This window comes from Cervus elaphus, chromosome 3 (assembly GCF_910594005.1).
Source record: "Cervus elaphus chromosome 3, mCerEla1.1, whole genome shotgun sequence".
Lineage (NCBI taxonomy): Eukaryota > Metazoa > Chordata > Mammalia > Artiodactyla > Cervidae > Cervus > Cervus elaphus.
In genome coordinates, this window is record NC_057817.1 from 24,670,663 (window position 1) to 24,698,514 (window position 27,852).

The following is a 27,852-nucleotide window of genomic DNA, read 5'->3' on the forward strand; positions in this document are numbered from 1 at the left end:
AGAAGATCTGTTTGGCTCAACTCAGTGTTAGGTCTCCCCTATCAATCAGCTATGGCAGCAAGGCAGGGTCACAAAGCTCAGACACAATCACACAGGTGACGGGACTGGAAACCACACAGCTGCCCCAGTGGAAGTCTACTTCTTACTTACTTACCCATGTTTGTAAGCTTCTATTTTGCAGCTGATAAATAACAAAGTTAAGGACAAAAAAGCACAAAAGACACTGTCTAATCAAATAACTTTAATCAAGTTAACAGTAAGCAGTACAATTATAGGAAAAGCCCCATATTTTACATGTAAATTGCTTTTCGTTGTCTTTACTTGTAAGGTGTTGAAGGTGGGACCCACTCCTGAATCTTCTTTCTAGTGGTGGAATAAGGTACGTACTGTTGTGGAGTGCCACTCAGATTGAATTTATGGTTTGTCCAAATGAATTTACGAGCAGTAGGTGGTTTTACTGTTGGAGGATCATCAGTCATACAGTGAAGCCAACGATGCCTTAAAGAGAGAAGAAAAAAAAAAAAGACAGTTATGAAGAGGCAGCCTAGTGTAGGAGGAAGAGAGCTAAGAGAGCAGTTCTGGAGTTATGTTGCTTGAGCTCAAATCTCAGCTCTATCACTAACTAGCTGAATTTTCCTATGCCTTGGTTGTTTCATCTGAACATTCTTTCTAAGGAAAGTATAAGGATTAAATCAGATAATACTCCTGTGCACGGTAGGTACTCAACAAATGTTAGCTAATGCTTTTATGATTATTATATGTCATTAAATCTTGGACCCCATCAATTTTAAGATACACCATTATTTTATGTATCACTAAGAAAGAAAAGAAGATGCTGCTAATTAAATTGTGGCACTATTGATTATAACATGTATCTTAATTTTAGATATAAAAATGTAGTTTAGAACTGATGACGTACAGCATTACTATTAGATGCTAGAGGCTGCATCCGCAGTTTCAGTATGCTCAGGATGCTCTGGTTCATGAAGCTCTAGTTTGAAACCCTTGAGGCTCCTGTTGAAGAAGAGGGTCTCTGCATGCATCTTAAGTCAAAGCTTAAGTCTGAGCACTAGAGGACATACAGTTTGTTATAATAAAATTGTTCAACTACAGCCCAAAGTTCACGAGTGTTTCAGCTTCAAGTGTTTGTCAAAAGATACGTTGGGGGAGGTGCCAGAAATCAGGCCTAAAGAAGGAAGCCGGGTGTTTCCTTGGACTACAGAAAACTCTAATAACAGAAAAGAAAGAAACTAAGTCCAAGGGACAAAGAGTAGAACTGAGCAGAAAACCAAGCTGAATTTACATGGGAGAGGAAGGGGAGAGAGAATTCATAACAAGACTCAGTTCATAAGACAAAGATAAAAAAAAAAAGAAGAAAAAATTAAAAAAGAAAGACAAAGATGACTCTCTAAGAAAAAAAAATGTAAATAAACATTACTGAACTCTAAAAAAATAAATAAATAAAATAAAAGACATTTCCTCATGTCACAACATTTAAAAAAGGAAAAGGGAATGAGGGGACAGGCACAGATTTGCAGCTCCTAGGGAAAAAAAGGGGTGGGGTGGGGTGTGGTCAGGGGGGATTACCCAGCTAGAGAGGAATGGGCACGTCAAGGAAGTTTCAGTAAAATAACTAAGACTAAAGCTAATAAGAAAAATTCATGTTGCTATGTAAGTTTAAGAATATTTGCTAACAGTAATTGATAGATACAGCTAGGTAATTATCTAAGATCAATAAAATATTATTACAGTTGCTATGTTTGTGTCTAAAGATAATTATATCAAAACCAGCTAACACAATGAAGAATGAGGAAGTCTGGCTGCTTTCTCTCTCACATCCTCCAAAGGAAAACGGGGATTAGTGAAAGTAGCCTGGACCAATAAACCATGACTATTACAGACACTGGTGGTGAGGCGGGCCCCACTAGGCACCTGCGGGAGGGATGAGCTGAGAAAACCAAAGCTCTTGCTCACCAGGGCTTTTCTGTAAGTCAAGGCGCAGCAGAAATGTTTAACTTTTGCCTTTTGGGTCAGCCTGAGTAACTACAAAAAAGTGTGTTCAAAAAACGTTAGTTGCTCCGTCATGTCCGACTTTTTGCAACCCCATGGACTGTAGCCTGCCAGGCTCCTCTGTCCATGGGATTCTCCAGGGGAATCTTCCCAACCCAGGGACTGAAACCAGATCTCCTGAACCACAGGCAGATTCTTTACTGTCTGAGCCATTTTTATTCAAATAATTGTCATCAAGACTCCTGAAAGTTAAAATGATATTTCAAGAAGCAGAGTCCAAAGCTTTTATATGCCCATTCAGTAACTTAACTGAGAGCTCACAGAGAGATAGAAAATGCTAAAAAGAGATGGAAAACTAAAAGAGGAGGGAATTCTCTGGTGGTCCAGTGGTTAGGACTCAGTGGTTTCACTGCCAAGGGCCCAGGTTCAATCCCTGGTCAGGGAACTAAGATACCACAGACTGCACTGTGAGGCCAAAAAAGGGAAAGAAAACTAAAAGAAATTTTTACTGCCAACATATAAAATCTGAAAATGTTCATCTTGTAAGACTATTGGCTGGAGTCAGGGAATGAGTAAACAATAATTTATTCTCATTATGTTAGAATAAGAAGCTACAAGAAATAAGAAAATGTTTATAATTTGCTAGCCTAATATTACCCTTCTATTAGAACTATATTATTAAATAAAGCCTAAAGAAACAATATCTTTTAGATTTTCACACTGAAGAGTTTGTGCAAAACAGGCTTGCATTTGGGTCATTTTTATTCCAATTAATTAAAGGCACCAATGGACTAAGAGTATTGCCTAGAAAACTCTGTTGGGCTGGCATCAGACCCACTTCAATTTCATACCACTGTTATTACATTACAGGACAAAATATAAACTTAAACTTGATGATAAAGTCAGTGAGACTATAAATAAGGAGACTGGCAGAAAGGCAAAAAGTTATAAATACAGAAGAGAGAAATATTTGTAATGAAAACAGATTAGTTAGTTAGTTCAGTCGCTCAGTCGTGTCCGACTCACGCCAGGCCTCCCTGTCCATCACCAACTCCCCGAGTTTCCTCAAACTCATGCCCATCGAGTCGGTGATGCCATCCAGCCATCTCATCCTCTGTCGTCCCCTTCTCCTCCTGCCCCCAATCCCTCCCAGCATCAGGGTCTTTTTCAATGAGTCAACTCTTCGCAAAAACTTAGTACTTAAATATATCCAAGTATGTCAAAATTAACAACAAAGATATTAAACCATAATTACAACACAACTCAAATGGAAATAAATCCCACAGGTGGTTGATCCAATTTTCAGTTGTTCATGAGGAAAATAGAAAGACTGAAACACAAAAAGAAGTGTAGAAAAGAACAGGAAAAGAAGACCTTCTCTTTCTTTGAAAGCATACTACTTAAGCCTGAGGTTGTTAGCCACTTAAGTACAAAATGGAGGGATTTATTTCTGAAGAAAGAATAAAACAGCCTAATAGGAAATTTAAGAAATAAAAATATACACCATATAAAACAGAGTGTGTGGTAAATGATCTTTAAGATGGATATTAATAACAAAGATAAAAAGTTTAGTTTTCCTTTTCAGAAATAAAACATTAACAAATAACAGCAACAAAAATATAGGCTGTTTTGAGTCTTTCCCTTGGATAATAGACATTATTGACTTTGGGAATCAAGGCTGGAGTCTGTGCTCATGTTTCAGATATTTTCACCTAACCTCACTGAGCCTGGACACACCAAAGATTTTTCAAATTTTCAGAAAACAGAAAAAATCAAACACACACAAAAACAGACTAAGAAAAACCACACAAACCCTCCAGAATGTTTTCTGGGGTAAAAATATTCATTATACTAAAACTGTTATTACTCCACCCCACTTCAGTTTATGAAACATTCTCATGCATATCACCCAGTCAGTTAGTACTAAGTACTTTGTATTTTAAAATTGAGGAAACAGAGTTGAAACCACCTTCCCCAGGTCCCACAGCATGTATGTCACACAGCTGAGGCTTGAACAGCTTCCCAGCAGCTGAAAACAACATCGTGATCAGGAGCTTAAATACAAGCAACAGATGAAAACTGGCTCGGATGATGACAGCACTTAAGTATCTGTCAAAATCCTGAGATCCATCTAACCATAGGATAAGACTGATATATTCAACAAAATAAAAACCCAAAATAATTCATTACAAGATAGCCAACTCAAACTTCGTTAGCTCAGTAATTACTGTTTTTAATTAAATGCAATCTGAATCAAAATCTCAATAGGGTTTGACAATTATAATTCTAAGGATCAGCTGCAAGCCTATCTTAAGAACACTTTGAAAACACAACAATCAGGAAGGCTGGCAATACCAGACTTTAAAGTCACTGACATTAGAACAATATAAAAATTGGTACAAAAACTTTATACTAAGAATTTGGTACAAAAGTACAATAATAGAACAAAATCCCCTAGACTTAAGGATATAAGGTAAGGTTGGCATATCAAACTATTGGGGAAAATTAATTTTTCTCAATAAATTATGCTAGGACAATTAATTTTGTTGACAGAAAAGTGCAAGAATATTTATATTCATAAGATGTGTTGATACTAACAGAATATGAAGGACCATTTCTGAGCTTAACATCAAAGTCCAAAAGCCATAAAGAAAAAAAATGGTAATTTTATTACATAAAAATTAAAGTATGTTTATGTCCTGAAACTCTGAAAACAAGATTAAAAAATAAAAGAAACGCGGAAATATACAGAAAAGTAGTTCACCTATCACTACAAAACAGAAAAAGTGAAACATCCAATAGCAAAACAGATAAATGATGTTAAAAGATAAGTCATAAAAAGAAAAAAGATAAACAACAAAAAAGTTCAACCAAGGGAATAAAAATTAAAACAAGATATAACTTTTTACTTGCTAAGCTGGTAAAGATTTAAAAATAAAATAATATCTAGTATTGGTGAAGTTATAGAGAAATCAAACTCACATACTGTGAATGTATTTACCCTGAGAATGTCAACTGAGGGTAATTTGGCAGCAGGTACCAAACACTTACATGTACACTTCTGGACTCAGCAATTTTACTTGTAGGAATGTGCCATAGAAAATAGGATGTATGGGACTTCCCTGGTGGTCCAGTGGTTAAGAATCTGCCTGCCAATGCAGGGGACTCCGGTTCAATCCCTGGTCCGGGAAGATCCCACATACCATGGAGCAACAAAACTGGTGCGCGATCAATACTGAGCCAGCACTCCAGAGCCTGTGAGCCATGACTAGAGAAAGCCTATGCACAGCAATGAAGGCCAAGCGTAGCAAAAAAAAAAAAAAAAAGAAAGAAAATAGGATGTGTGGATAAACGCTTACATACAAGGATACTGGCCAAAGTTATACTTATAACAGTAAAAACACAGAAAGAACAAAACAAGAATATACGGAACACTTTAACTCAGGGCATATCCACATGACAGAGAATTAAAGTCTTAGTAAATATTATGTTAACAGAGAATATTTTATGACTTGAGAAAATGCTCACCAAATGTTAAGCTTAAAAAGCAGGTTATTTACTTAATTTACTGAACGATACTAGATAGCATTTGTCAAGTCATGGCACTGTTCTAAACAAAATATTAACTCATTTAATTCTTAAAACAACTCTAGGAGACAGATGTTATTAACCTGATTTAATAAATGAATAAACTAGAACACCAAGAGTTTAAAAACAACTTGCCCATGATAGTGAAGCCAGGATTCAAACACAGGCTACCACTTTAAAAAATCCACTTACATTAAAAACAAAAACAAAGGATATGTATGTATAGGAAAAGGGGAAATGAGAAGAATATATATCAAAATATCAACAGTAGTTTGTCTCTGTGTGGTAGGATAATAGGTGACTTTTTATTTTCTGAATTTTCTGTAACAAACATGTACTACTTTGTAAGACAAAAGAAAGCTATTAAAAATTAAAATCCTAATTCAAAACAACTAGCAGGTTTTTAAATCCTCCTTGAAGTCATCTGTCATTTACTTGACTATTAAGTAGGTTCTTCTACTTCTAACCCCATTTATCCCACTTTAGGCCATCACTTTAAAAAAAAAAATCACTCTCTTTAAAGTACTGAATGTTTTAGTAGCAGATAGACTGTTTCTCTCAGTCTACCTTAATGGAAATTCTTCCTACGTCACTCCCACAGCACGTCTTTCACTATAGTTACATAGAAAAAGTTCAAACTATTTTTCTAATTTAGAAACCTCAAAAATTTCTACATATGACTATGTCTGGCATATTTTATACTTTGATAACCTGTGAACATCAAATAGATTTTGTCTGGAAATTGCAGAGTAGTTCTTTGTTCACCAAACTACACAGTTTATTTCCACAATCAGGTATGAAATTTTCCAACGACACATCTTTGTTAAAATGTTACATTGAATAGTGAATAAAATGTGTTATTCTTATTTTCTGGAAATAAGAAAATAAACATTAGGAAGGAACTATTTTGAAAATAACCTGCAACCCACTGTACTGAGTAACATTAATTTCAATTCAGAGTATTTTATACAACACTTATTATCTGAAGAAGGACACATTGAGCAGATATATCAAGAGGAAGACAATATTCTCTGGCATTGAGAGATGGCAATTTATTTAGGAAAATAACATTCTAAAAGACTAAGATACAATTCAGTGGGACAAGATATTAAAAAAGACAAGCTGAAGTTAGAGTGGAATTCAGAGGTAAATATATTAACAGCTTCAAATTCATAGAAAAGCTATAAAAGAAGTGACAGATATCCCATTTTTGGATCAGCTAGCAGAAGCAAATAAAATTACTGTATCCAAAAAGCAAAACAACAGTTGTTTCAAGTAAAACAGTAAGCCCACATTCATCTAACAAATGTTTACTGAGCACCTACTACGTGTGAGACACTGATTTAGGCATTAGCATCACAACGGTGAACAAGATTCTTACCAAGAAGCACGGCAGCTGGAGAAACACCGAGAGAAGGACGGGGCTCTTCCCCTCGGGCAGTCTAAGGAGCAGACACCGAACAACCCGAGGGCATGAGCCGAGCGCCCTGGGGAAACATCAGGTGCGAAGTGACTGAGGTGGCAGTGTGGTCACTCCTTGAGGAAAAGCCAGAAGGCCAATGTGGCTAATGAGTCAAGAGTCAGCAGGCTGGTGAACTGGGCAGGGCACACAGACCTGGAAGGGCCAGGATGGCATACGGCCTTGCAGACCAAGTGAAGTGAAAGTCGCTCAGTCGTGTCCGGCTCTTTGCTACCCCACGGACTAGACAGTCCATGGAATTCTCCAGGCCAGAATACTGGGATGGGTGGCCTTTCCCTTCTCCATGGGATCTTCCCAACCCTGGGATCGAACCCAGGTTTCTCTCATTGCAGGTGGATTCTTTACCAGCTGAGCCACAAGGGAATCCCAACAATACTGGAGTGGGTAGCCTATCCCTTCTCCAGCGGATCTTCCCAACCCAGGAATTGAACCGGGGTCTTCTGCATTGCAGGCTGATTCTTCACCAACCGAGCTATCAGGGAAGCCCTGCAGACCAAGTAAGGTGCTGGAATTTTAATTCTCATCACGATGGAAAGCCAATGGAGAGTTCTGAACAGAGTACTGATATAATCTGAGTTAACATTTTAAAATAATCACTCTAATCACTTAATCATCTTCCCAGGTGGCGAACTGGTAAATAATCTGTCTGCCAATGCAGGACATGCAAAGACACAGGTTTGATCCCTGGGTCAGGAATATGCCCTGGAGTAGGAAATGGCAATGCACTCCAGTATTCTTGCCTGGAAAATTCCATGGACAGAGAAGCCTGGCTGGCTATATAGTCTATAAGGTCACAAAGAGTCGGACACGACTGAGCAACTGCATGCACATGTGCATGCACACACACACACACACACACACATGACCACTTAGTATGTTGGGAATACTGGTATATTGTAAGAATTTAAGCCAACCAGTTAAGTGGTTGCAGAAGTCCAGGCAAGACATTACTGTGTTCTGGACTGGGATAACAGCCACAGATGTTGTGATTAGGCATGGAATATTTTCAGAAAATAAAGCAGAAAGAACATGCTGATAGAATGGTTACTAGAGAAAGAGTTTAAAAGGACCCTTAAATTTTTGGCTTGAATAAACAAGAGTCATTTAAGGGCTTAGGAACATTTTGCTTAATGGGTTCATTAATCTACCTACCCTGGGCATCTGAAGATATTTTAAAAAATCAAATACATTACATTTATAAATGTGCCCTAAAATGCTTAAAGGGATGTAATTAACTAACATTGCACATGGAGATAACTCCTTAGGAGAATTTAATTCTTTCCATTAGAGTTTATTAACCATTCATCAAAGAACAAGAGAATATAATTGTTTTTTATTTTTATGCACAAATATTCAAGTTACTAATCTTGTTATCCTATTCATAAACAAATCCTCAACGCTTAAGAGCAACTACATTTTCATGTTTGCAGCTACAGTTAATAGAATATTCATTTTAAACCCAAATTGCCATTAGTCCTGTCTATATTTAAAGCCCCTCTACACTAAGACACTCAAACTGACAAACAGCATATTAAGTGAAAACATCTGTGCTATATTAAGTGAGGGAGGGGGAAGAGAAACAAAATATTGTAAATAACAAATGTATTTGTATACACACATTTACCTATATATAGTGATTAATATTTATAATCACAAATCTTCTAAAGAAGACGCAACCAATGAACTACAACCTGTTCTCCACATTGTGGTCCTTTGAAAACATTCCTCTACTCAAAAGCAGACAAACAGGTATCTGTTCAGTCATCGAACAAAACCTTAACAGTGCTTATTTCTTGGCTAAGGAATTAGTTTATTTTTGTTTGTCCTTCTGTGGATTTTCTAAGTTATCTATAACAACTGTACATTTTTACAATCATGATTACAAGGATTCTTTTTAATAACAAGGAAATTTGCTTATAGACTGAAAAAAACAGTAAATAAAACTGAATGATTAGGAACACAACTAACACAAATATTTATTTAAAAAGACTAAAGGAAATGTGGCAAATGCTGACCGTGGTTGCCTCTTAGGAGGGTATGTGGATTACCCCCGCCCACCCAACAGATTTTTAAAAATTTTTCTCATCTCTCCACATTTTTTTCAAAAACAGATTTCATTTAGATTCAATGAAGTTCACACTGCCAAATGCACGTGGACACTTCTCTGTCCTTATATTACTTAACCTCTCAGCAAAAATCAACAGTTAGACTTCCTATGATTGTTGAAATGCTAATCTCTCTTGTCTTCCTTACTTTGCTATTAACTACTTATTCTTTACCGGCTTGACCTCTGTCCTAATCTACAGATTCATCTATCCTGCTGTTACTTAACATAATTGTTCACTTGGATTTCTGACAGGTATCTCAAATTTCCTACATCCAAAAATGAGGCTTCTGATTCCTACCCTCCACCCTCACAGGCTACCCTTCTCCTAGTCTTCCCATCCTAAAAAGGGACCACCACCCACCCAGTCTCTCAAGCCCCAAGTAATCACCTCCAGGTAATCCTCCCCACCTGCTACCTCACTTCTCTACAAAGCCTTCTAGAACACCTTCTGTCAAGTGGAAAAAAAAAAAAGTGGACTAAAATGATGTTGTGTGTGTGTGTTAAGTCGTTTCAGTCATGTCCGACTCTTTGCAACCCTATGAACTGTGCTAGGTATTCTAAATAAATTAACCCTACAAAAGAAAAACCATTGTGAGTGTCACCATGGCACTAAAAAAATCTTCAAGGACAAAATTATTTTCTGTAAAAAAAAAACAAAAACGAAAACTTTTGAACATAAGCTATAATTTCTTTTAAAAAGTACTTATGTATTACTTGAGTAATTTAACCATTAATTTTAATAAGAAAAATTAATATATGAGAAGGAGAGACCAGTGCACTACACGGAAGAAGGAAAGACATTGACTTTAAAATGAACAGAAGGCGCCACCAAGTGGGAAAAAAGTATATCCACAGTAAAGAAAAATCCAGGCAAGCCAAGGTTTTTTCTTTTTTAACTTGGCTTACAGGATTTCAGAGTTCAAATATTTCAAACCACACACAAACAAAACTTTGTTTCTCCTGATGTAAATGAAAACAGCAATTTTATACTATTATGCAAAAAACTGTCCAAATTTTCTATTGGTATTCAACAACAATTTTATCATGTCAAAGTTCATGTAGATACTGATTATTTACTTGGTTTACTACCATAAAAATGAATATAAATATTATTGTGCATTACTGCATAGATGGTGGCAATTAGCTAAGTTAGAGATAAAATTAAGAGTACTCCAAAATGGTATAAGACAGTACTTGTAATCCACTGAAATAAAGACTTTGAGTATTCTATTCAATCAAGTTAAAGGAGAAATTAAAATCTAATTGCTGACTCCATAAATGAATAAAGGACATCCCTGGTGGCTCAGACGGTAAAAGCGTCTGCCTACAATGCGGGAGACCTGGGTTCGATCCCTGGGTTGGAAAGATCCCCTGGAGAAGGAAATGGCGATCCACTCCAGTACTCTTGCCTGGAAAAATCCCATGGACAGACAGAGAAGAAGCCTGGTGGGCCACAGTTCATGGGGTCGCAAAGAGTCGGGCTGAGAGACTTCACTTTCACTTTAAATGAATAAAACAGAGAAGAAAAGGAAGGTACTGTAACAAAGAAAAATAACAGATTGTAAGTTACAATACAGTATTAGTCTACCAGTCAGTACTCATTAAGTGACTATAAACTCCAGGACAGGCTCTTATATATTTTCATCCGTATAAATGTACAAACCCATGAGTACCTGAAACATAGTGGGGTGCTCAATAAATATTCACTGGATGGCATGAACTATGTGTAAGCTGGGTGCTGTGCTGGGCTCTAGGCAATAATTTCATTAATTTTCAAGGTTCACGTGGCTCCACTGGCCATCCAAGATGTCTGCACCGCCATGGACACCTTTTGTTTACCTGCTGACAGACCTCACCGGCTGCTGACACGCTCAAAGAAAATGAAAGCTTTGAGACAAGACCGACAAAGTGAACTCATTTTCCCACACAATTTCTCATGTTACCACAAAGATGGGGAACGTTAAGTGAGCCACAAGTTCATTAAAAATATGCCCTGGTTCTACCAAAAACACTGAAAGGATGCCTCTGAAGGGAAATCCTTCCCTAGGTGAGACTAGGTAACTACTCAACAGACTCAGAGGCCGTCAGAGGCCACAGAGGGCGCCTGACAACTCAGAAGGGCCGAGTGCAGGAGCCACAGCCTGAGGAACACAGGGACACATCGGGTGCTCCTCCCGCCGGGAGTCCCTGCAGGAGTTCATCCAGGGGCCGTGGCTCACCCAGACATCCAGAAGCTGTTGTCTTTGACTCTCTAGATGACACAGCACAGGCTCAAGGGAGATGAGAACCACAGAGGCAGGGGCAGGAGCCGCCCTGACTTTAAAGCTTCACGTCCACAAAAGCTAACATCTCTGCTAACAACTACACAGGCACGGCTCCAGGACTGCCATTCCCAGCAGGGACATACCGGTTCTCAGAGCAACAAGACAGGGGAGCCCAAACACACCTAACTCATCAGGCATTTGTAGGTCCTCTCAAGCTAGATGCAGTTTGCCAATCAAGGATCAGTTTTATCCAGCAATATGACTGATACAATCTAACCTGGTTTCCAGGGTAACAGAGCTAGATATTTAACTGAAGATCAGAGTCTCTCAACCCTTTTACCCATAATTTATGAAAACTGCATACCATGCTAAGTAAAATCACCAACCTCTATTCTGACCTCCCGACTAATGTTTTCAACTATCTACCCACCACACTCACTTGGCTGTCTAACAGGGATCTCAGATGAACTCTCGATTACCCCTTCCAATTCTGCTTCTCCCATCCTGCCTGCTCCTCCTCTTCACGGCTAATATACCACTAGTAGTTCAGGCCTAAATCTTGAAGCTACCCTTTTCTCTCAAAATCCAATCTATCAGCAAATCTAGTTGAGTCCATCTTACTTCAAAATGCGTCTCTGTGGTGGGCAGCCTCTAAGATGACTTTCAGTGACCACATCCTCCTGGTGGACACATCTTTTGAGTCTGGTTAGTTATCCTGAGTTAGTTATCTTGAGTGTGGGTTAGACTGATGGACTCAACTCTAACCAACAGAATACAGCACCAGTGTGGGGTATCACTTCTGAGATTAGGTTTAAAAAGACTGTGGCTTCCAACTATGGTGCTCCCTTTCATCTGCTCCTGACTGTAACCCTGGGAAAACCAGCTGCCGCATCATGAGGTAGTCTTGAGGGGAGGCCGACACGAGTGTTCTAAGGTCTGTCTACAGCCACGTGAATGAGTTTGACAGTGGATCCTTCCAAATGTAAACCTCATTATGACTGCAGCCTCACATGGCAAAGAGATGGGGAAACAATGGAAACAGTGACAGACTTTATTTTCTTGGGCTCCAAAATCACTGTGGATGGTGACTGCAGCCATGAAATTAAAAGATGCTTGCTCCTTGGAAGAAAAGCTATGACCAACTGAGACAGCATATTAAAAAGCAGAGACATTACTTTGCTGACAAAAGTCCATATAGTCAAAGCTATGGTTTTTCCAGTAGTCTTGTATGGATGCCAGAGTTGGACCACAAAGAAAGCTGAGTGACAAAGAACTGATGCTTTTGAACTGTGGTGTTGGGGAAGACTCTTGCGAGTCCCTTGGACTGCAAGGAGATCCAACCAGTCCATCCTAAAGAAAATTAACCCTGAATATTCGTTAGAAGGACTGATGCTGAAGCTGAAATTCCAATACTTTGGCCACCTGATGCTGACTCATTAGAAATGACCCTGATGCTGGGAAAGATTGAAGGCAGGAGGAGAAGGGGATGACAGAAGATGAGATGGTTGGATGGCATCATTGACTCAAGGGACATGAGTTTGAGCAAGCTCCAGGAGATGGTGAAGGACAGGGAAGCCTGGCGTGCTGCAGTCCATGGGCCGCAAAGAGTCAGACACGACTGAGCCACTGAACAGCAGCAGCAGCAACAAACACACGGTATCTTCTGTGTAGCCTGTGAGAGAGTCTAAGCCAGAGATATCCAGCTAAGCTGCACTCAAAACTCTTACCCACAGAAACTGTAAGATAATGTTTATTGTTTTAAACTAAACTTGAAAAATCTGTTACACAGAAGTAGACAACTGCATGTGTGTGCTCAGTCATGTCTGACTCTGCGACCCCAGGGACTATACAGCCCACCAGGCTCCTCTGTCCATCCTTTGGGATAATCCCAGCAAGAATACTGGGATGGGTTGCTGTTTCCTCCTCCAGGGGATCTTCCTGACCCAGGGAATGAACCCGTGTCTACTGCGGGTCCTGCATTGGCAGGCAGATTCTTTACCACTGTACCACCAGGAAAGCCCCCAAGAGCCATTAGGTGGGGCTAAGCAAAATGAGTATCTGTCTGCTTGGCACAGTGGGTGGAGAGGAGGAGTGTGGCAACAGACTAGTAAGGTGACAGAGCCTGCCTGGGGAGAAGAAGGCATCCACGTGGGGAGGTAGGGGGAGATGCCAAGTTGATGTGGGGTGTTGGAAGCAAAGTGGGGTAAGAAGGGAGTTCAGAGGTGGAGAGTGGGAAGGAAGCAATGAGAACTAAAATACGTAGAGTGGAATTCATCAAATAAGTAACTCTATTTAAAAAAAAAAAAGAAACAGAAATATGGAAAGAGCAACAACTGGAACATAACCTGTGGTGTTGGACTGGATTCAGTGGCATTGCTGGGGATGCATGGTTTTCAATATGTAGACTAAAAAAGATAGAGATATAGATATATACACACACACACACAATCGTCAGAGCAAACTAAGCTTGTCCACTCAGACGGGCTGGGAGCAGTGATGCCCCAACAGCAGTGAGCATACCTTGCACTTAGATATTATAACAGTCTCTAAATACTATTCTCTACTGAAAAACAGCAAGAAAACAAAACAAACATGGGGCTCCTCAAAGAAATGGCTGTTTTCATGGGTGGGACGGGGAAAACATAAGATGAACCTGGAAAATTTTTGTCAGAAAGAATGTGCTCCAAGAATGTTGGAGATGTTTTAAAAGGACCAGACCGAATGGACTCCTACTGGTAAAACTGAGTTCAATTTGAGCAATAAAAGAACAAATTATATTAACAGATTATGCTGCTGCTGCATTGCTTCAGTTGTGTCTGACTCTTTGCAACACTATGGACTGTAGCCCACCAGGCTCCTCTGCCCGTGGGGATTCTCCAGGCAAGAATCCTGGAATAGGCTGCCATGCCCTCCTCCAGGGGATCTTCCCAACCCAGGGATGGAGCCTGTGTCTCTTATGTCTACTGCATTGGCAGGCAGGTTCCTTACCACTAGTGCCACCTGGGAAGTCCATTAATGGACTATATAACCCATTGATTAAAATAACAGTTCATACTGCTATAAATAAATTAAAGTTTGTTGAATAACTGGATAGTTACATAACTTCAAAGTTTCTCCCCATAAAATGCTAACTGTAAAGGGAAAATGAGTAACTTTAGAATGCAGAAATCTGGGGAAATCAGAAGCCATTAATAAAATGCAACAAGAAGAACCTGACATTGCTTCTGACATTCCTACCACAGATCCATGGCTGGCATCAAGTTATGAGAAAACACTGGACAAACCCACACTGAGGGACGCTCCTCAACACAACTGGCCTGTAATTTTTTTTTTTTTTTGGCCTGTAATTTTATAAAGCATTAAGATCATAAAAATCAAGGAAAAATTGATGAACCAATCCAGTGTGAAAGAGACTAGAGAGAAATAAGGTCTACATGAAAGCCATGACCAGATCCTCTTGCCATATAGGATACTGTTGGGAACACTGATGAAACCTGAGACAGGGTCTGACCATTACACAGCAGTGGTGTAGCACTGTTAATTTCCTAACTTTGATAGCTACACTGTAGCTATGTATGTAGGAGAATGTATTTGTTTGTAGGGATTATATACTAAAGTTAATTCAGTTGTAATATGACATCATTTTGGAAACTTACTTTGGGATGATTCAAGTACTTGGAACTTTTCAGAAAATTTGGGATTGTTCCCAATTTTTAAAAAATTGTAAAACAGGACTTCCCTGGTGGCGCAGTGGATAAGAATCTGCCTGCCAATGCAGGGGACACTGTTTCGATCCCCGGTCCAGGAAGATCTCACATGCCACGGAGCAACCAAGCCTGTGTGCCACAACTACTGAGCTCATGCTTTAGAGCCCTCAAGCTGCAGCTCCCGAAGCCTGCGCTCCGCAACACGAGAAGCCACTGAAATGAGAAGCCTGCACACTGCAATGAAGAGGAGCCCCTGCACACTGCAACTAGAGAAAGCCCATGCACAGCAAAGAAGACCCCTCACAGCCAAAACTAAATAAATAAAATTTAAAAACCTGTACAACAGATCACACTCTATCTTACCTTCCAGTGACTTCCTAAGAACTTTAAAAAAACAGCCAAAGAATTTACCCATGACTTCAAGATCCACATTTAGATGTAGCTACTGTAGGCCCTGACTTCCCTGGTCGCTCAGATGGTAAAGCGTCTGTCTACAATGCGGGAGACCCAGGTTTGATCCCTGGGTCGGGAAGATCCCCTGGAGAAGGAAATGGCAACCCACTCCAGTATTCTTGCCTGGAAAATCCCATGGACGGAGAAGCCTGGTGGGCTACAGTCCATGGGGTCGCAAAGAGTCAGACGTGACTGAGCGACTTCACTTCACTTCACTGTAGGCCCTAGCTAGTTCTCCATCTCTCCTGACATCTTCCCCTCACTCATTCCATTCCAGCCAAACTGGCCACTTTGCTGTTCTTTTGACTACAAGCAATACATCTCAGATACAAAAGGTCTTTGCACCTGTGGTTTCTGCTGTCTGGAACTCTTCATTTCCCCCCACCTCAATCCCCTCCCCTTGTCAACTGTCACTTCTTCAAGAAGCCTTCCCTAACCCCTGTATAAAACAGCCACCTCCCCACCGAGAGAAGGCGCTCACTCTCTATCTCTTTATGAATATCAGCTTCCTGGCATTTACTGTTTCCTAAAACACATAACATATTTATTTTTCTGCTTCCTCTCATGAGAGCAAGGGCTTTGTTTCACTCACTTGTTGTATCCTCAGTGCCCACAATTGTTCTTGGCACCCGGTAGGTATGCGATAGGTTTTTTTTTTTTTGCCAAAGGTATTTGAATGAATAAAGATGACAAACTATAGTTCATTACTTTATACGTAATATCTGGCTCTCTAATGAAAGAAAAATCAACCCAACTTCAGACTTATTCATAGGTCAAATCAAAGGTAAGATTAGAGCTCTACAATGTATTGCACTCACTCAGAAAAGGGGGTTCTGAGAAACAAACAGCTGAGCTAATCCAAACTACTTTCTCTAACAAAGGCGCATCACAAGTCTTTAAGCTTCCTTTACAAACAAGGGTATCAAAGGTGCTCAGAACTCAGGGGGCTCCACTCCACAAAGACACCCAGCTTTGTATCCTCAACTCTCCTCAGGCAGCACCCTAGCAGGTGATGTATCTTTTACAGCTTTCAGCTTCTTTTTTATGTGATCTCAGATCTTACATATAAAAGGATTGGCTTGGCTGAATAGTACTTGTCATTTCAGGTTTTTAACTATTTAATGATTTAAAATGTGTTTCATCCCACATAATTTAAATCAATTCCCTCCCCTAACCCCTAATCTAGATAGGTACTCTGAAGGAGATGGCCATCCATCTGAACAAGCCAGCCCACAGGCCTTCTACACACTTTCAGGACCAACCCCTCCCCAAAACAATCAACCAAATAAATGAAAACTGCAGGATACCTCGTCGCCTAAAGCCAACACTCCACTTTGAGATCGTGGTCTCAAATAGTGCCCCTGACATACAAGAATGCCCTTTCAGAGAAGGCAAATAGCTCCAGACCTAAAATCAAAGCTCCTCACATTTTAACAGACCATAGATTATTATTTCCCATTAAAAAGAGCACAAAAATCCAGCCGCAAATAACATCAGTGCTGCTTTCTCATGTTAAGAGCCAATGAGTTTTATTAAAGACATACTCCAACACCGTAATCTTCAAACGACACCACTGATAGGAGTAAATGCTCCTGGGGAGTCCAAGCAGTGGACCAGAAGTTGAAAACTGTATGTACGTGAAATCTTACAAACATATTTTCCTTAGCTCACATTAATTTAAGAAAACAAAAAACTACTCTGTCCAATCAAGTAGACTGTTTAATTGAAATAAAATATTAACATGGAAGCAACCTAGATGCCCATCAGCAGACGAATGGATAAGGAAGCTGTGGTACATATACACCATGGAATATTACTCAGCCGTTAAAAAGAATTCATTTGAATCAGTTCTAATGAGATGGATGAAACTGGAACCCATTATACAGAATGGAGTAAGCCAGAAAGATAAAGACCAATACAGTATAGTAACACATATATATGGAATTTAGAAAGATGGTAACGATAACCCTATATGCAAAACAGAAAAAGAGACACAGATGTACAGAACAGACTTTTGGACTCTGTGGGAGAAGGCGAGGGTGGGATGTTTTGAGAGAACAGCATTGAAACATATATATCATCTAGGGTGAAACAGATCACCAGCCCAGGCTGGATGCATGAGACAAGTGCTCGGGCCTGGTGCACTGGGAAGACCCAGAGGGATCGGGTAGAGAGGGAGGTGGGAGGGGGGATCGGGATGGGGAATACATGTAAATCCATGGCTGATTCATGTCAATGTATGACAAAAACCACTGCAATATTGTGAAGTAATCAGCCTCCAACTAATATAAATAAATGGAAAAAAAAATCATTTGAACCATACAAATAAAGTTACTAAAGATGAAATACAAAATATGAAAAAAAAAAAAAGAAATAAAATTTAGATTAGTTCACTTTCTTAGTCGCAATTAGCCACATTTCAAGGTGCTCTGGGCTACATGAGGCTGGTGGTTTTGTTGTAGTTCAGTCACTAAGTCGTGTTGGACTCTTCCCAACCCTGTGGACTGCAGCCCGCCAGGCTTCTCTGTCCATGGGATTTCCCAAGCAAGAACACTGGCGTGGGTTGCCATGCCCTTCTCCAGCGGATCTTCCTGACCAGGGATCGAACCTGCGCCTCCTGCACTGGGAGGTGGCCTCTTTACCACTGAGCCACCAGGGAAGCCCCGTGGAAAGCACAGTCATAGAACATTTCCATCATCACGGAAAGTTCCATTGGACAGTGCGATATTTAAACTGACAAACATCTTTAAAACAAACAGTCAAAAACAAACAAACAGAAAACAAATCTCATAAAGAAATACAGATTTCCACTTTCTCTTGAAAACTCGTGTCTGGAAACCCTGGGCTGGACCCCCCGGTGGAGCTGGGGAGAGCGAGCAGCCCGCCGCCCTCATCGGCTTGAACTGCTGAATAAGATCAGAGCCAGAGCTCTTTCACCCTTTCTCTTCACTACGGCCAAGTGATACTACAGCACCCTGTACTTCCTCAAAGACAGCCACGCCATTATGTAACCCAACATATATGATTGGTGACACCTCTGCATCAAGAGATAGTCTACACCTCTCCTGTTAAACATGAACAGAGTTTTCTAACTGCCTCGGCCAAGGGAATGCACACTCAGTACTGGATGATTTCCAACACCATCTAGGATAAGGTGACGTGGCTTCTGCCTGTCACTCTCTCTCAGAGCATTTGCCTGAGGAGGCTCAGGTTACGTGAGGGTATTCTAACCCAACACCCCAGCCATGCCCCCAGTTAAAAGCCAGCATCAGTTGCCAGACGGTGAGAGAACGTATCTCCAGACTTGTTGTCAGAGCTGCTCCAGGTCTTTGCTCAAACCCTCCAACCCCCACCTTCAGCCAGGGTGTCCTTGCTTAAAACCAGCCAAACAATCCACTACCTCCACCCACACATTTAGTAAAAGTGAACATAAATTTTTAAGTTAAAGGGTCCAGAGATAAGAAAGGAAGCTACAAGCAAAGACTCAGATGGAACCAGATGAGACCAACCAATGAATCTGACCTCCAACTATAATGACCCTGAGTCATCTTATACATTGATTTCTATGATATTAGCATATTAAATGGCACACCTACCAACAGTGATGACCAGACATTAATGACAAAAAAAGGATAAAAAGGAAGCAGCACCCCACTTCCTGAGGGTGGGGGGAGCCCTACCTTTCCTGGCAGACTAATGCATACAGCCAAAGACGCTTGGAGAACACACAAAAAAAACCTTCTGTGAACCAGGACCCCAGGGAAAGGAGCAGTGACCCCCACAAGAGGCTGAGCCAGACCTGCCTGTGTTTGAGGGTCTCCTGCAGAGGCATGGGGCCTCATGGAAGACAAAAAAAGTCAGTGGAGGTGATGGAATCCCAGCTGAGCTATCTCAACTCCTAACAGATGATGTTGTTAAAGAGCTGCACTCAGTAATATGGCAGCAAATTTGGAAAACTCAGCAGTGGCCACAGGACTGGAAAAGGTGTTTTCATTCCAATCTCAAAGAAGTGCAATGCCAAAGAATGTTCAAACTGCTGCACAATTGCACTCATTTCACACGCTAGCAAGGTAATGCTCAAAATCCTTCAAGCTAGGCTTTAACAGTATATGAACCAAGAACTTCCAGATGTACAAGCTGGATTTAGAAAAGGCAGAGGAACCAGAGATCAAATTGCCAACATCTGCTGGATCACAGAATAAGCAAAGGAATTCCCAAAAAACACCTACTTCTGTTTCATTGACTATGCTAAAGCCTTTGACTGTGTGGATCACAACGAACTGTGGAAAATTCTTAAAGAGATGGGAATACCAGACCACCTTACCTGCCTCTTGAGAAACCTGCATGCAGGTCAAGAAGCAACAGTTAAGACTGGACATGGAACAATGGACTGGTTCAAAATTGGAAAAGGAGTACATCAAGGCTGTATATTGTCACCCTGCTTATTTAACTTCTATGCAGAGTACATCATGAGAAACGCTAGGCTTGATGAAGCACAAGATGGAATCAAGATGGCCAGGAGAAATATCAACAACCTCAGATATGCAGATGACACCACCCTTATGGCAGAAAACGAAGAGGACCTAAAGTGCCTCTTGGTGAAGGTGAAATAAGAGAGTGAAAAAGTTGGCTCAAAACTCAACATTCAAAAACTAAAATCATCGTATCCAATCCCATCACTTCATGGCAAACAGATGGGGAAACAATGGAAATAGTGAGAGACTTTATTTTCCTGGGCTCCAAAATCACTGCAGAGGGTGACTGCAGCCATGAAATTAAAAGATGCTTGCTCCCTGGAAGAAAAGCTATGACGAACCTAGACAGCGTATTAAAAAGCAGAGACATCACTTTCCTGACAAAGGTCCATATAGTCGAAGCTATGGTTTCTCTAGTAGTCATCTACGGATGTGTGAGGTGGACCATAAAGAAGACTGAGCGCTGAAGAACTGATGCTTTTTAACTGTGGTGCGAAAAAACTCTCGAGAATCCTTTGGACTGTAAGGGGATCAAACCAATCAATCCTAAAGGAAATCAATCCTGAGTATTCATTGGAAGGACTGATACTGAAGCTGAAGCTCCAATCCTTTGGCCACCTGATGTGAAGAGCCAACTCACTGGAAAAGATTCTGATGCTGGGAAAGACTAAGGGCAGGTGAAGGGGGCAACAGTGGATGAGATGGTTGGATGGGATCATCAACTCAACAGACAAGAGTCTGAGCAAGAGTTTGGGGATATAGTAAAGGACAGCAAAGCCTGGCGTGCTGCAGTCCATGGGGTCGCAAAGAGTCAGACACGATCAAGCAGCTGAACAACAACTATTGCCACCTGGGCAAGAAGTTGATCTGTGAACATAGTTCCTGCTTCTCCACTCTTAAGCCAGAGAATAAGGCTTGTGCTGAGTCAATCTCAATCAGGGTCCATGGGATGTAATCAGTAACAAGATGATTCCAGCATCATCCCTCTAAGTCTTCCTCTTGAAGCCTCAGACATCCTGGAGCAGAGATAAGCCATCCCTGCTCTGTCTTGTCTGAACTTCTGACCCACAAAAACTCCAAGATAAATACTTATTGTTGTTTTAAGCTACTAAGTACTAGGATAACTAATCACACAGCCATCACAATTGGGACCGATGCTTCAGAACACCACCGATTAACTTAGGAATAGAAATTTGACAAATATTTGTGTGATGCAACAAATATTGCCAACTCAAATAAAATAAAATGCTGATGCAGCCTACCATTCAGGGGGCACCATGCTTCCATCCACATCCCAGAATGTGTTTTTGCCATTCATTTCAGTAGTATATATAACCCATCGGTGACGGCCTGGATGGAAAGATCGAGGTGTAGTTTAGAGAGATGTGAGGAGATAAGGACCAGCTTTCTAAAACAGCATAATTGCATAGTATCAAAGTAATCTTTTTATTAAGAAAAGACTTTTATATGCTCTTATGTAAGAGAAAGAGAACTACAGAGACCCGGATGTACTATTGAAGGCAAAAGTACAGGGCAAGGTTTATCAACAACCTAGTGGCCACCTCAGGAAAACCCCTCTAGGGCAATGAACTCACTCTGTGGGTGGGGCTCAGGCCTTTTCCACAGTGCAGAACCCTTGCTTCTCCCCCAGGCCCCCTGCCAAGGGGGTATCAGAGAGGGAAGGGGAACATGTTCCCAGTCATTCTGGGTATTCAGGAGAGAAAAGTGCTCCTCCTGAAATTGGGGCAAGAGAAATGTATTCACAGCAATCATATTTGAGCTACAGGTTTCCATATAAATATTTTTAAATACCATCAGAGATTCTTTAGGAAATTGGTGGTTATTACATAATAAGTAAACATTATATATGATGGTTAGATAAGTAGAACAGCTCATGTTATCCAAATAGTATGGCTGCATGTTTTAACAAATTTCTATGAAGCAGCTGAGAGCTTAACCACAATTTACAAAACTGTTAGGCAAAGGCCTGTATTTTAATGAACACAGTCACTTTTTTTCCTTTTCCTTTTTATTGGGGTATAGTTGATTTACAATGATGTGTTTCAAGTATAGAGCAAAGTGAATCTGTTTTATATATATATATTCACTCTTTTTTAAGATTCTTTTCCCAAACAAGCCATTATAGTGTGTTATGTAGAATTCCCTGTGCTATACAAGACTGTCATTTATTATCAGTGGCAAGTTATTTGTTAGGCAAGTTATGAGCCTCAGTTTCTTTATCTATTAAAAGTGGATGATTATATCCACATCTTAACATTGCTATGAAAATTAAATATCACACACACACCTAGTTTAGTATCAGGCACATAAGTGCATAATAAACATTAATTTCTTTCATCTCTTCCTCACTGCCCTCACCCCCACAAAGGGAATACTGAATTCATCCCTGTAATGAATTTTAAGCCAATAAGCAAAATGATGCCATGATAGAGCTGGGCTTTAACAATCTCATAATCTATATATACCAAAATTTTAAATGAGCATACTCAGATTCAGCAATTCCACTTACAGGAATTTACTCTTAGAATACTTAAACAAGTGAATGTGGACATTGTTACAACCAAGTTCACTGCAGCAATGTCTCTAATAGCAAAAAGTTGAAGGCAATGTCTACCAATAGTGAACTATTCAAGAAAATAATGGTTCTTCCATACAGTGGAATACAGTGTTGCTATTAAAAAGAATGGTGTGAAAATTTGTAAAGTAAGAAAACACAAAACAAGTGTTCAAACAGAAAAGAATGCTGTAGATACCTTCAACTTACTATGGGAAAAATGACCCATGATTTTTAAGTAGAAGTATTTCAGTTTACAAACAACATGCATTACATAATTTTAAAAAATGAATGCTTACATATGCACTGAAGAATCTTGAAATATATATATATATATAAAACACTATTAAAGTGGGGTAAAACTATGAGACAAGGAAGCTTTCCTTTTTCACTTCATACACTAAGTTTCAATGTTTTACAACAAAATATATCATTTTTTAAATCAGCAAAAGTAAAGATATTTCCAATGTGAGGCAAAAACAGAAAGAAGAAAAGGGGGGAAATGAAGGAAGTTTAATATTATACTAGTTTGTAACAATGGAGAAGGCAATGGCAACCCACTCCAGTACTCTTGCCTGGAAAATCCCATGGACGGAGGAGCCTGGTAGGCTGCAGTCCATGGGGTCGAGAAGAGTCGGACACAACTGAACAACTTCACTTTCACTTTCATGCATTGGAGAAGGAACTGGCAACCAACTCCAGTGTTCTTGCCTGGAGAATCCCAGGGACGGGGGAGCCTGGTGGGCTGCCATCTATGGGGTCGCACAGAGTCAGACACGACTGAAGTGACTTAGCAGCAGCAGCAGCAGTTTGTAACAAAGCGATGAATAGAAAGAATTTTGGCCTGGGGCTCTCCCACTACCTAGCTGTTATTTAATTAAGTTCCTTCTGGATAAGACATTTTCTTGGGCCTCAGTTTTTTTCTCTATTAAAAAAAAAAAAAACAGCTTTTTGATAATCTCTTAAAATCAACTGCAGGCCTAAAACTATGATTTGCCTAAATATTAAAATATTATGGTTACAGAGTGTTAAGGTATTGCTGTTTACTCCTTGTAGACCAAATTGTATCCAATGCAATCACACTTGGATACATGATTTACATATTCCTAAAAATATTATTAAGGTCCATGACCAAGTTTCCTCTGTAAAATGAGGGAGGGGGAGGATTCAAGTGCTTACCTCCAGTAGATGTTAAATACTAAAATAGATAATGTATGTTTTATGTGTTTAGAATGCACATGGCACTCAAGGCCATTATATTTCACCTTGTAAGTTTTTCCCCTGGATAAAGACTAATTATTCCCTCTCTGATACTTTTAATCTCAATCAAAAGATAATTTTTTTATTATAAAAACAAATGCACATGGCAAAAAATTTCCAACAGTTCAAGAAGGTAATAATAATAGCAACAGTAGTATGTTTTTTTGAGCACTTACAGCCCGAGCAATAGGCCAGTGGTTCTCAACAGGGGGCAACTTTGCCCCCAGGGGACATTTGGCAAAGTCTGGAGACATTTTTGGTTGTCACAAGTGCAGAAGGGAAGTGTCCCTGGCACTTGGTGGCTCGATGCCAAGGATGCTAGCATTCCCTAATGCACAGACCAGCCCCTCACAACAGAGAATTAATCTTGTTGAGGCTGAAGTCCTACATTTGGATAAGCTGCTCCCATTCATTTTTAATCTATTTTTTATACAAGTTTATGAGGCAAATATTATTATTATGATTCTACTTTATAATATGAGGAAGCTGGGGCTGAGAGACATTAATGAAGTAAACTTCAGAGTTACAAAGTTTTAACATGGAGGAATGGAACTTTACCATCTGATAGTACTAAGTTTCTTGTATTTCCTTCCAGCATTTGGAATATGAACACAAAAAGCTTAATTTTCTTCATATGAGGATATCAAACATTGTTCTGCATCTGGAATTTCTTGTGTTACAAACATCTTTGACATCTTTCTATATAAAATGTACTGGTTTATATCATTCTTAATAACAACAAAGTATTATAAAAAATGCAATTCATCAGTATCCAACTTATGCACCATTAATGTTGCTTATAGAATTTACCAGTAAAACAATGCTGCAATGGTTGTTTTTGTTTTGCAAGAATATTTAAGGTGGATTCCTAGAAGTTGAAGTGCTGGGACAAAAGATATGTACAATGTAAATTTTAAGAAAATGTACTGACTGTCCTCCAAAAGGACTGTACTAATGTATATACCTTAAAAAAACATATATTTATTTAGCTGGCTACACCAGGTCTTAGTGATGGCACATGCAATCTTCAATATTCCTTGTGGCATGCAGGATCTTTAGCTGTGGCATGTAAACTCTTAGGGCATGTGGGATCTAGTTCCCTGACCAGGGATTGAACTTGGGCCCCCTGCACTGGGAGCGTGCAGTCCCAGCCACTAGACCACCAGGGAAGTCCTAATGTATATACTCTTATGGCATTTCCCCAATAAGTATTTATCAGATTGGCAAATACTTCAAAATTCAACAGGTGAAAAAAGATAATGCTGTTTTTTGAGCTGCATTTCTGTAATTACAAGTGAGGATGACAGGGATAAATTAGGGATTTAGATTTAAAATATACACACTACTATACATAAAATAGATAACCAAAAAGGACCTTAATACGTTGTAATAACCTATAATGGAAGAGAATGTAAAAAAAGAATGTGTATTTATCCACACATACATGAATCCCTCTGCTGTACACCTGAAACACTGTAAATCAACTGTATTTCAATAAAAATTGAAAAATAAAAAAATCATGTATTCTTTTAATAAAAAGTAAGAATGAGCATTTTTTCATGCCTTTGTGGGTGACATAGTTTTCTCTTCCTGCGGATTATCTTTTTCTTTCTTCTATTGAGTTCTTCATCCTTTTACAAGTACTTTGTAAAAGCACATTATGGAAAACAAAGTAAAATCAAATCCCAATCTCACTCCCATTACTTATACTCCAAAATACTGAACTTACCAAAAAACTGCTTGTTGTCTTCATAGTATTTATTTCCATATTTGTCTTCTCCCACTAACGTGCCAACCCTCACATCATTTGCCCTGGGAATGTCCAAAAGAAAACAGACATTTTGGAAAGATTATTTATTTACAACACATAGGTAAAAGAGAGAGTATTAACTTTCACAAACATAGGCAGCTGTGCCAAGGGGAAAAACGAGGAGGTGCTGGGTATGGTCCCCGATTGTATACTCCCAGCACAAGAGAAGAGAAACTGAGCCAACAGATATGCCTTAAATACACTAAATATATAGACGCAATACCTTCAAATTACAAGACTACCTTTAAGAATCTATTATCCCTAGGCCTGAGGCACTGAAGTTAACAATAAATTTCAGGAAACCTGGAAATTAAAGTGTTTCATCTTAAAATGATACGGACACCTGGCTCTTTCATTCGGCTCTAGGTCTCTAACTCCGTTACCCCGGACGATGCTGCTCGTCCAATTCACGGAGCTGAAGGACTAGTCGGGGAAAATTGTAATCACTTCGTTTAACTCCTTACAGTACACGGAAGGAAAGTGAAGGCCAGCGACGGAGGGGAAAAAAACCCGAAAGTTTCCCAAGGTCACGCAGTGTGAGCTTCTGGCAGGCTCATTACTCTCCAGGAAGCAGAGCAGGGGTGCAGCCCATATATGCCCTCACCTCTATGTCACAGCTCTGTCTCCACAGCCAGCTTTGATCCCCTCTCCGGGAGAACCCGGGACAGACTTCCGCCCGGGGGAAGCCAGGCTGACTTGGCCGGTTGTCCTTGAGGAGAGTTGCGGATGCTCCAAGGTGACCCAAGCCCGAACCCCTTTCCAAGAAACCAGCCAGGGTAAGTCCAGGCCCAGAAGCCAAGAGCATGGCTGGCCGCCTACCTGAACAAAACTCGAAGATAGCCGCGGAGGCCACCGTGGCCGCTGACCTGCTGCAGCCCGCGCTTCAGGACCTGCAACAACTCCATCTTGTCCTGCAGGCCCCGCCTCCCCGGCGCGCCGCGGAAAACCCACCGGCGGAACCAGCCACTCAGCCGCAGGGAGCCGACGAAAGTTCCCAAGCACGCGCGGCAGGCGGAGTTGGTTTTGCGCATGCGCCGGTCTGGAGCTCCCTCTTGTGGCCTCCGCCCGTTTACCAGAGAAGATGCTGCTGCTGCTAAATCGCTTCAGTCGTGTCCGACTCTGTGCGAACCCATAGACGGCAGCCCACCAGGCTCCGCCGTCCCTGGGATTCTCCAGGCAAGAACACTGGAGTGGGTTGCCATTTCCTTCTCCAATGCATGAAAATGAAAAGTGGAAGTGAAGTCGCTCAGTCGTGTCCGACCCTTCGCGACCCCATGGGCTGCAGCCCACCAGGCTCCACCGTCCATGGGATTTTCCAGGCAAGAGTACTGGAATGGGTTGCCATTGCCTTCTCCGAGAAGATGAACTTGGTTGTTGTCCCTCCAGAGCTGAGTTTTCAGAGATGCCATTTAGAAGACAGGACAAGTGGAAAAATCACCTATACTAGGGTTTCCCAGGTGAAGTTTTCTCCTTTGGGGACCTCAGTTTCCTCATCTGAAGTGATTGCTTCAGACTACTCCAAAAATCCTTTCTAGAGCCAAGCTTCTTTAGAAAGAAGTTACCATTAAGGAATTCAATGTAAAGCACAAAATGATTATTCCACATTTGAAAGTAAGTATATTTGATACTACCGTTGTGTAAGTAGGCCATTGAGGAAGAGGAATAGAAAAGTACAAGATTAAGTATCTACTTTCAAGGACTTAATGATTCAGTTTCAAGTTTAAAATTTTAAATATTTAAAGTGTATTTGAAATAATAAAAAACTAATTTCTAATTTAAATTAGATGCATATTTAATTTTTAAATAATCAGTTCAGTTCAGTTGCTCAGTTGCGACCAACTCAGACCCGATGAATTGCAGCACGCCAGGCTTCCCTGTCCATCACCAGCTCCAGGAGCTTACTCAAATTCATGTCCATTGAGTCTGTGATACCATCCAATCATCTCATCTTCTGTCATCCCCTTCGCCTACCTTCACTCTTTCCCAGCGTCAGGGTCTTTTCCAATGAATCAGTTCTTCGCATCAGGTGACCAAAGGATTGGAGCTTCAGCATCAGTCCTTCCAATGAATATTCAGGACTGATTTCCTTTACGATTGACTGGTTTGATCTCCTTGTTGTCCAA

General features: G+C 40.3%; 1 protein-coding gene across 2 annotated transcripts; it reads right to left on the reverse strand.

The window, feature by feature from the left end:
• Positions 1 to 226: 226 nt before the first annotated feature.
• On the reverse strand, positions 227 to 26,732 carry NDUFA12 (NADH:ubiquinone oxidoreductase subunit A12). Of its 2 annotated transcripts, XM_043881485.1 has the most exons (4): positions 26,549 to 26,705; positions 25,649 to 25,731; positions 21,347 to 21,434; positions 227 to 498 (listed from the first exon to the last, which is right to left on the reverse strand). In XM_043881485.1, exons 1-4 carry the CDS (start codon positions 26,632 to 26,634, stop codon positions 318 to 320), a joined length of 438 nt encoding a protein of 145 aa, XP_043737420.1. In that variant the 5' UTR covers positions 26,635 to 26,705; the 3' UTR covers positions 227 to 317. The 2 variants fall into 2 exon arrangements, with proteins under 2 accessions (XP_043737420.1, XP_043737429.1); XM_043881494.1 differs by lacking the exon at positions 21,347 to 21,434 and having other exon boundaries at positions 26,549 to 26,732.
• Between the last annotated feature and the right edge of the window lie 1,120 nt (positions 26,733 to 27,852).

Coding starts and splice junctions, on each gene's coding strand:
- NDUFA12 (XM_043881485.1), bottom strand. CDS start 26,634: ATGGAGTTGTTGCAGGTCCTGAAGCGCGGGCTGCAGCAGGTCAGCGGC. Junction 21,435..25,648: donor AGACAACAAGCAGTTTTTTG/GTAAGTTCAGTA, acceptor CTTTCCATCCAG/GCCGTCACCGATGGGTTATA. Junction 499..21,346: donor AGCATGGTGCCCCCTGAATG/GTAGGCTGCATC, acceptor TCTCTCTTTAAG/GCATCGTTGGCTTCACTGTA.